General features: G+C 41.7%; 2 protein-coding genes across 2 annotated transcripts in view; both read right to left on the bottom strand.

Annotated features, from left to right (window-relative positions):
- LOC118369156 (chromodomain-helicase-DNA-binding protein 3-like) overlaps nt 1-10,624 on the bottom strand; it is a 367,421-nt gene that overhangs the window by 157,226 nt on the left and 199,571 nt on the right. The gene's annotated exons all lie outside the window — the stretch shown is intronic.
- LOC118368804 (zinc finger protein 436-like) lies at nt 2,174-10,298 on the bottom strand. Its single transcript, XM_052497249.1, has 3 exons — nt 10,007-10,298; nt 4,655-4,906; nt 2,174-4,466 (listed from the first exon to the last, which is right to left on the bottom strand). The coding sequence occupies exons 1-3, from the start codon at nt 10,184-10,186 to the stop codon at nt 2,670-2,672; spliced, it is 2,229 nt and encodes a 742-aa protein (XP_052353209.1). The 5' UTR covers nt 10,187-10,298; the 3' UTR covers nt 2,174-2,669.

Genomic DNA, 10,624 nt, shown 5'->3' with positions numbered 1-10,624 from the left:
GACCTGTCCAGTGGTGTTCCTGGAATATGTCTTGAAAATGTTCTTTCTACTGATACAGTGGACACTGGAATGGTGAAAACTAGACAGGTAAGCAGATACAATTGGTGCCTACTATCAATCAATTAGTCTCTTCTGTTGGAGAAAGTGGAGCAGATCAGCCAGGCTCTTACCCTCGAAGTCAGACATTGAGTATATAACGGTGAGTTCTGTTTTAAGCAGCGGCAAATCAAAATTAGGGCCATAGTTTTCCTCGAGACTTGAGAATGCAGCGTTTGGAAAGTTTGGTGTTTCCCTATATATTGAGAACTTTTGTGGGTCAAGGAGGGCAAGGAACATGAGCCTTTCATGGTCATTGAACCTGTTTATTAGCTGACTGACAATGTTGTCGATGATCGCACTGTGTAGCTGTTGGTACTGCCCGCGAACGTCTCCTTGTATGTGTCCTGCGCCCCCGTCGGAACTCCGGTCTCACTCACAGTGTCCTCGTAGATGGAATCGACGCTAACAATTTAGCCACCTAATCGTCCTTGATTACTCTCTCTGTAGTTGCCATCGTTACATACACTCACTGCAAAAAGCTAGCCAGCTAGCTCGGTTCAAGTGTGAGAAAACAAGATACGGCTCGCTATTGGCTCTGAATTAGTGACGTATACATCATACAATTGTCCCACAGACAATTTTTGATTGGTTGATTTTACTGTCATTCCAAAATGCTGCTCTAATTGAAGTCAATGTCAATGACATTGGCTGGTACCTTCTATTCAAAGCCTGAGGGTCTGGCCAATGAGCATTGAGCGCAGCTAGATTATTTCTACTAAGGGACTACCAAAGAAAAATTCTGATTGGATATTTTTTCTCTTGGATATTAACCCTTTTTCCAATACAAACTGAAGAAATTCAAAAGGAAGATCATTACAATTAAGACAAATAAATATTAAATCAATGAAAACTAAATTACAAATTATAATATATACAGATTTGTATCTATCCTTAGGCACTCTCTGAGGGCAGAGAGGATCCTGACAGTTCCTCACTGTGTGAAAACTCCTGGCCCTAACCACAAGCTGCAGTAGCCACACCTTGGGCCTGTTCAGGAAGGGGTTCGATTAATCTCGCCCGGGCGCCCATGTAGGACTGTTTTACATTGGCTGAAAATGGATTGCATTCGATTTGGAATGGGGCTGCCTCCCGGGTATGAACCAGGTGTCCTGTTTAAAGCTCACAGCGAAGTCGGCCCAAAACAAAATTGACCCAATTAAGGATACTCCTCCCTCCCCGCTTTCGGCCAGTGACTTGATGGGCCTTTGCCCGCTGCCCCACAGCTCAGTATAATCGAATCCACCCAAGGATGTTTTTACAGAATGTTCAGATTCAGTGGGAAAGACAGTCTCATTAGCATGGCTCGAACTGAATAAATAGAATAACAAACACATCGAACACATGGTTTCCATGAGTTATACCATTCCAGCCATCATTATGAGCCGTCCTCCCCTCAGCAGCATCATGTAGAGTAGATAAGATTGGTTATCAGATAAAATGAACAGAGCTGACATGATTCCTTATTCTATTTCTAATCGGCAACTGTCAGAATGCAAGTGTGTGTGAATGAGGCCCACAATTCTGGGCGTTCCTGCATGTGGGCATTCAGGCTTCTGCATGAACACCCCCCAAGCATCTCATTGGTTCCTGCATGTGGCTTGTGTTTACATGACACTTTTGATATTCTGGATTTCCCCTGATTGTCCGTGCGATGAAAATGTGAATTACAAAGTAAATAAAAGTATTCGTTTTTTTCCACAGGCCGCAATCACACCCTTCTTGAATGTTTCACATCATTGAATACAGCCCTGCATGATCTTGATGCCTTCTAAACATGGAGATGTGTTAATTCAGGGATGCATCTGTCTGCTCACAGTATTACTGTGAAATAAACTCATTGAGGGCTTGAGTCATCATTGAGTAGTTACTGGGTGAAAAGCTCTATTATTCATGTTTTGTAGTGACTGTGATTATAGCCTTATATTTTACATGGTAAAAGTATGATTTGATCCGATGTTCTACAATACTGACATCTGTATAGATATTTTTTTCAAAACGAATGTGTGGTACTGTGCTCTATCATCGCCAAGTCTAACGGTTGTATATGGAATAACAATGTTTGTAGTGAAACAAGAATGTATTACAACTTTATTCACAATTCCAAAATAACAATGAATGACAGCATTGTCAGAATGAAAGGTTGTGCCTGTAACTTGCAGGGGGGGTTGTAGGACTCCTCCAACTTTTTTATTTACTATTATTTTTATTACTGGCCAATCTATCCCCTGTATGAAAAAAGTAACGTTGTCTTCCATTTTTGTTACATGCACATTATTCATACATAGTATTTTTTATACAAGGTATAACATGTCAGAAATAGTTTGATATACACATTACACCTAAAATGGTACTCAGGCATTTCCAGTATGCATGATATGGTGTTTTCAGTTCTAACTGTTACACAGATTACAAGTTTCTAATCCCACCCCTCAATTACTCTCAGCCCATCCCACCTACCTCCATATCTTGGTTTCCATGTACCATATATTTCCAATATATATTTTGATCCCTTCCCAACATTAGAAAGAAGAGAAATGGTCATTTCCAATGATAGGCAATTCTTGTTATAATCAAACCAACACCGCAGCCTCTTGACAACCCTGAAACATATGGATTCTAAAATGGGTGAAATCCTTGTATTTCTTGCCACATTTCCCACAGACGTGGGGTTCGGTGACAGAGTGAAGTTTCACTATGTGGGTTTTAAGGTAGGATGCCAGAGCAAAGGTTTTTTCACAGTGATCGCAGGTGAACGGCTTCTCTCCGGTGTGCAAGGCCGCATGGACTTTATATGATTCGTGTTGATAGAAACCCTTGCCACATTCGTCACAGGTATAAGTTGGGTCTTCGGTGTGGGTGCGTTCGTGTCTCTTGAGCCCACGCTCACCTTTGAAGCCTTTCCCACAGTGGCTGCACACGAATGGCTTGCTGGTCAGGTGCGAAGCTTGATGAATCTTGAGGTAATAAGACCGGATAAAGGTCATTGGGCATTTGTCGCAAGAATACGGCTTGAAATCCGTGTGCGTCTTCTTATGGTCGTTAAGAGTATACTTGGTTTTGAAACACATCTGACACTGAGGGCACTGGAATGCTCTCTCTTCTGAATGAACACTTGCGTGGATTTTCAAATTTTTATTCTCTGCGAAGCACTTCCCACATGTGGGACATTGGAATGGCTTCTCTCCCCTATGGACTGATGCTTGGTGCCGTTTGAGCTCAGAAGGGGTCTTGAAACCTTTCCCACACAATTCACAACGGTGAGCTCCTCCCCCACTGTGAGTTAGCTGGTGATTCTTGAGATATTTCATCTTAACAAAGGTTTTTGGACATTTGTCACACGCATATGAATCCGAATTTGAATTGTGCAACATTGTGTGTTCCTTGAGACCACTTTTACTTTTAAAACACTTCTGACACACGAGGCATCTGAACGGTTTCTCTGTTGAATGAACGCTTGCGTGAGTGTCCAAATAATGCTTTGTTGCAAAGCACTTCCCACATGTTGGACACTCAAGCGGCTTCTCTCTTCTGTGGACCACTGCTTGGTGTATTCTGAGCTTCCAAGCAGTCGGGAAACATTTCCCGCATAATTCACAACAATAAGGTCTCTCTCCTGTGTGAGTCTGTTGATGCAGTTTTAAATTACTTGAATTCTTAAAAACCTTACCGCAGTCCAGACAGTGGTGCTCTTTCCTGGTGGTGGTAGTCTGTTTTTTCTTTATGTTGGACCTTGGCTTTATGTTGTGAACATATTTGTCATTCGAGGTTTGTCCAGCTTTAGCATTCTCCTCCCATTGGTCATCGCCGTTTTCCTCACTTCCGTCTGATTCTGCCGCTGTGGGTTGTGAATCTATTCTCTTCTTCTTCCTCCTGGGTCTGGTGGACACCACAGAGTCCCCACTGGGAGTTTGGGGGTCTGTACTTGGGGCCTGATTGTCTGTAGACCTGCTTGCTGGATTTTTGTCTGTAGGCGTGCTTGCTGCCTGTTTGTCTGTAGGCGTGCTTGCTGCCTGTTTGTCTGTAGGCCTGCTTGCTGCCTGTTTGTCTGTAGGCCTGCTTGCTGCCTGTTTGTCTGTAGGCCTGCTTGCTGCCTGTTTGTCTGTAGGCCTGCTTGCTGCCTGTTTGTCTGTAGGCCTGCTTGCTGCCTGTTTGTCTGTAGGCCTGCTTGCTGCCTGTTTGTCTGTAGGCCTGCTTGCTGCCTGTTTGTCTGTAATAGCCACCTGTTTGATAGACTCAATGAGTGAGGAGGAAGGTATTTTAGCTAGAGATGTAAATGACTGTTCCAATGCTATGGTTTTAGCTCTGATCGTGGTCTCCTTGACATTTGTAGTGTTGTCAGCCTCACCACTGGGAGTTGGCAAGTCAACCTGGGAAAAAAAGGGTTGAAATTTATGGAATTATAACTCAGTCGCAGAGCAGCACCCAAGGGTACAACGGCAGTAGCAGTCAGTCCTGGGATTCAAGGATAATAATAGTAAAAGTCTCATTCTCACAGATAACGTCAACCCCATGGCCGGACTGCACAATTCTTGTAAACATGTAAAATATAGCAAACCTGAAAATCCTCTGCAAACTCTGGTGCTTCCGTACATTCCTCCTCTTCCTCGGTCTGTGAGGTTCTTTCCACTGTATTTTCAGGTACTTTCTTACCAACAGTCATCTCCAAAAGCTTCATTTTCAGAGATTTAATCTCACTTTGACTCTGGCATATCTCTGAATGCAGTGCTTCAGTGCCTTTAGAGATCAACTGGTTGATTTTGGTGAGAGTCTGTTTCACGAACTGTTTCATCACACATGTCAACTGGACCTAGAATCAGAGAACAGATACACAGTTATTTTTCATTCCACAACAACCTTTTTTCAAGCTGTTGATGTTTGTCATCATGGAGCAGGGTTGCCATGTCATCGGTTCTCTTGCCAAATTAGCCTATTTGAAAATCGTGTTGCGGGTTTTGTGTTTTTGGGCTACTTTATATACTGTATATAAGCTTCCTTTTCAGAGATTTAATCCCACTTTGACTCTAGCATATCTCTGAAAGCAGTGCTTCAGTGCCTTTAGAGATGAACTGGTTGATTTTGGAGAGTCTGTTTGCTGCCTGTTTGTTGTCTGTAGGCCTGCTTGCTGCCTGTTTGTGTGTGTGTGTAATATATATATATATAAAACATAATGGGGAGAACAAGTATTTGATACACTGCTGATTTTCCCACTTACAAAGCATGTAGAGGTCTGTAATTTTTTATCATAGGTACACTTCAACTGTGAGAGACGGAATCTAAAACAAAAATCCAGAAAATCACATTGTATGATTTTTAAGTAATTAATTTGCATTTTATTGCATGACATAAGTATTTGATACATCAGAAAAGCAGAACTTAGTACAGAAACATTTGTTTGCAATTACAGAGATCATACATTTCCTGTAGTTCTTGACCAGGATTGCACACACTGCAGCAGGGATTTTGGCCCACTCCTCCATACAGACCTTCTCCAGATCCTTCAGGTTTCAGGGCTGTCGCTGGGCAATACGGACTTTCAGCTCCCTCCAAAGATTTTCTATTGGGTTCAGGTCTGGAGACTGGCTAGGCCACTCCAGGACCTTGAGATGCTTCTTACGGAGCCACTCCTTAGTTGCCCTGGCTGTGTGTTTCAGGTCGTTGTCATGCTGGAAGACCCAGCCATGACCCATCTTCAATGCTCTTACTGAGGGAAGGAGGTTGTTGGCCAAGATCTCGCAATACATGCCCTCATCCATCCTCCCTTCAATACGGTGCAGTCGTCCTGTCCGCCTTGCAGAAAAGAATCCCCAGAGAATTATGTTTCCACCTCCATGCTTCACGTTCGGGATGGTGTTCTTGGGGTTGTACTCATCCTTCTTCCTCCAAACACGGCGAGTGGAGTTTAGACCAAAAAGCTCTATTTTTGTCTCATCAGACCACATGACCTTCTCCCATTCCTCCTCTGGATCATCCAGATGGTCATTGGCAAACTTCAGACGGGCCTGGACATGCGCTGGCTTGAGCAGGGGGACCTTGTGTGCGCTGCAGGATTTTAATCCATGACGGCGTAGTGTGTTACTAATGGTTTTCTTTGAGACTGTGGTCCCAGCTCTCTTCAGTTCATTGACCAGGTCCTGCCGTGTGTTCTGGGCTGATCCCTCGCCTGCCTCATGATCATTGATGCCCCACGAGGTGATATCTTGCATGGAGCCCCAGACCGAGGGTGATTGACCGTCATCTTGAACTTCTTCCATATTCTAATAATTGCGCCAACAGTTGTTGCCTTCTCACCAAGCTGCTTGCCTATTGTCCTGTAGCCCATCCCAGCCTTTTTCAGGTCTACAATTTTATCCCTGATGTCCTTACACAGCTCTCTGGTCTTGGCCATTTTGGAGAGGTTGGAGTCTGTTTGACTGAGTGTGTGGACAGGTGCAGTTAATACAGGTAATGAGTGGAGAACAGGAGGGCTTCTTAATGAAAAACTAACAGGTCTGTGAGAGCCGGAATTCTTACTGATTGGTAGGTGATCAAATACTTATGTCATGCAATAAAATGCAAATCAATTACTTAAAAAAAAAAGATTCCGTCTCTCACAGTTGAAGTGTACCTATGATAAATTACAGACCTCTACATGCTTTGTAAGTAGGAAAACCTGCAAAATCGGCAGTGTATCAAATACTTGTTCTCCCCACTGTATATAGCATCCATGCTGTCATGGCATTTTTCTTTAAAAAAAAATCAGATTTCATTTCGCTGTGACCTGCTGCTGTTGACTAATAAACAGTCTGTTGCTGAGTGAATGGTGGGGAGGTCCGGAGTGGTGTTTGTGCTGAGCATCACGCGGGCACGTTGTGACAACTTTTCACCAGTTGTAGGTAGGCTATTTAGAGCGTCATTATGGAGACACTATTTCCAACGCTTTTCCATTAAACATATTAACGCTCTAGAACTGATGCGTATCAAGTAATAATGGCAACAAAGTACTGGAAAACGACTTTAGGAGCACTAGAGTGCATTAGATACAGTTGCTTGGAGGTGGTTTAAACTTGACTTCGCTTAAAGAAAACCGTATCCTGCAAAGGGTTTCACTCAGTTCTTGGGTCTCGAGCACCGCGTGAGTAGAAATTTGAAATGGAAATTATGGAACTCCCTTGCGTGCTTCTGTTACGGGGAAAAGTCCACAACGAAACTAACATTAAAATGTGGAGAATGATACATTTGCATCTGTTGGCCATCAAGTAGCCTAATAATCAAATACAGCCTACCATTTGATACAATAAATATGTTGAAATGATGATCACTGGAGTCATTGCAAATCAATTTGTGCCACTTGTGTAGCGTACCTAGAGCTGGCAAACAGATTCAATAAATAGCCTATACCTTTATTTATCGTTGTTGTAGCCTTGCGTTATTATGCAATTATTAATGGCCATGTTTAGTTTATTAAAATTGGAAGTTATCAATTGTGGTCATTGTCACTGCTCTATCACAATTGCCAATAAACTGTTGTTAGAATGCAATTAACGGTATCAATCAGATTAGGCTAGGGGTAAAACAAACAAACACTGGCTGTTGTTGACAAGCATATTCAGTTCGTATCCATATTATGAATCACATTTGAATCAGTAATTACAATTACGACCCCAGCCTATTACAGCAGGCTATTGGGCAACACAAATACTTCTTACCTCGAATCGCCTCACTATTCATGCGGAATAAATGAGTCTGTCAATTTTAACTAAGCAAGCTGCTAAATAGTTCAGTTTAGGCTACATCTTGCCTACGCTACTGTTGGCCATCTGAAATGAGATGCAGGCCTATCAGGGGCTACTGTCTCTGTGTGTCCTGCATCTAGCTAAGCAAACTATGGCAACGTTGAATTAATTATATACCAATATTTTAGAAATTACAAGTGAATCTCGCAAATAGGAAATTTATAGCAGTTTGTGGTCTTGACATCTGGCACATAATATAATAATAATAATAATAAATAATAATATATGCCATTTAGCAGACGCTTTTATCCAAAGCGACTTACAGTCATGTGTGCATACATTCTACGTATGGGTGGTCCCGGGAATCGAACCCACTACCCTGGCGTTACAAGCGCCATGCTCTACCAACTGAGCTACAGGGTCGTATTCACCAGACACCAAACATAACGGCACAATTGCCAGAAAATAGCCAAACGAACTGTGATTCTTGCGCAGAGACTTCGAGATCCTCTGTCCAACTTTCATCACTCAAACTCTACTGTTGGATTTATCTATAGTTATGCACACGTTCAAAGGCAATTTATTTACAATTATAAACTGAGTGGTTTGACACCTGAATGCTGATTGGCTGACAGCCGTGGTATGTCAGACATTTATTTTTACTGGTCTAATTATGTTGGTATCCAGTTTATAATAGCAATAAGGCACTGCGTTGCGTCATGCATAAGAACTGCCCTTAGTGGTGGTATATATATATTTTTTTACCTTTAACTAGGCAGGTCAGTTAATAACAAATGACGGCCTAGGAACAGTGGGTTAACTGCCTGTTCAGGTGCCCCATTTGGCCTTAATGCTTAATAATTTCAGTCAAATCAACATCCATTGATGTAAAATGATCTGGCAAATTTGATAAGGTTTAATTATGTTTTTTTTCTTGCACATATTCAGATTCCTTTATTACATCACGTTAACTCGCTATAACGTTTTTTTGTTGTTGTCTTACTTCGATATTTAAATGAATGCCAGAGAAGCCGGTGTTTGGAGGATATTTTTTTTATTTTACCTTTATTTTACTAGGCAAATCAGTTAAGAACAAATTCTTATTTTCAATGACAGCCTAGGAACAGTGGGTTAACTGCCTGTTCAGGGGCATATAGGCAAACCGTGCCAATATATCCACCCAAAAACACCAGCTTCGAGTGTATTATCACTTCTTTATATTTTTTAATTTTTTATTTCACCTTTATTTAACAAGGTAGGCTAGTTGAGAACAAGTTCTCATTTGCAACTGCGACCTGGCCAAGATAAAGCATAGCAGTGTGAACAGACAACACAGAGTTACACATGGAGTAAACAATTAACAAGTCAATAACACAGTAGAAAAAAAGGGGAGTCTATATACAATGTGTGCAAAAGGCATGAGGAGGTAGGCGACTAATTACATGGATGGTTGTTAAGGCATTCATTTTAAAGTCATCGATTTAGCCAGTGGTAACTTGTGGAATAGACACTGGCTGGAATGCATTTTTAACCAATCAGCATTCAGGATTAGACCCACCCGTTGTATAATCATTCTTAATTCACTCGATAACGTAATTCAATTAAAATAACTTTTATTTCCTGGGAGGGGACTTCATGTGTGGTGAAGAATGGTACATACAAGACACATAACATAGCACAAAAACATGTAGGCTACAGTACAATACAAAAAAAAAACGTATATTAAGGAATTTGATGGATGTCGGCACAAAACTAGAAGCTGCTTATTGGATCAAATGTGGCAGCTCTCTTGGCTGCCAGAAAAAAAGACATTGGGCTAGTTTTCCCGGGATGTGGGCGGGATTTGAGAAATATTAGCACAACCTGGCAACTCTACCCTGAATGCAGTTTCCTTTAGACGGGCCAGCAGCAAAGTAAAAATGGGCTTTATCGTTAAAATGTATGAAAACACAGCATTGGGGTTAGCAGTGTGGTTAATGTTATGTTTAAAATCATCACATTTGATGACATAGTGGCTGTGCCAGCTAGTGACCACTCTGCAGAGCTGCCTCCAGTATTTTATTTATTTATTTAACCTTTACTTAAACTACAGTACATGAGTCTTCTCAATAAATGCCAACCTGCACTATCAATATCAAACTAATTAGCACATACGTTAACAGTTTGAACTTGTAGAAGCAAAGTTAGCCACTTACTTTAACCTCCAACTTGGATTCTCTTTCAAATTCCCCCGTCTCCCCTGCATCAATGTCTGTCCTGTCTTGTGTGGAAAAGACTAAGACCGCCATACATTTCTCAATTTCATCCTCCAACGACGTCATTAATTCATCCATAACAAAGACCAACTCATTATGGTAAGGATCAGGCTGCCACATCTTGTATTTGATAGTTAATTAGCTATCAACCGCTAACGTTAAAATGTTAAGCACAACAACCACAGACCGTTTGACACCAACGGATGTGTTCTTCTACGAGAAGCTTGACATTTTCTGTATATTATATTGAAAGGCGCGTTTTACTGCCACCTGCTGTACTGGATGTTAACACGTAGTCCCTCCTCCAACAGCCTCGTGCGCCCTCTAATGGTCGGTCTTGTAGCACGTTCTCTGCAACTTCGCATCGAAACAACGAAGGAAATAATGCAGTCTTTCGCTGTAAAGGTGTTTTCTTCATAGCACACATTCGGGGGAAATTATTTCCATAAAATAATGTGATATCTCAATGCACCGCAACGAATAATATCAGTATCATTGAAGCATAATGTATGCCTTATATAGCGATGCCTGTCTGGATGCTGAATGAACCAGACACTG

Source organism: Oncorhynchus keta, chromosome 35 (genome assembly GCF_023373465.1).
Source record: "Oncorhynchus keta strain PuntledgeMale-10-30-2019 chromosome 35, Oket_V2, whole genome shotgun sequence".
Taxonomy (NCBI): Eukaryota; Metazoa; Chordata; class Actinopteri; order Salmoniformes; family Salmonidae; genus Oncorhynchus; species Oncorhynchus keta.
The sequence above is the reverse complement of the archived record's forward strand: the minus strand, read 5'-3'. Positions and strand labels throughout refer to the sequence as shown.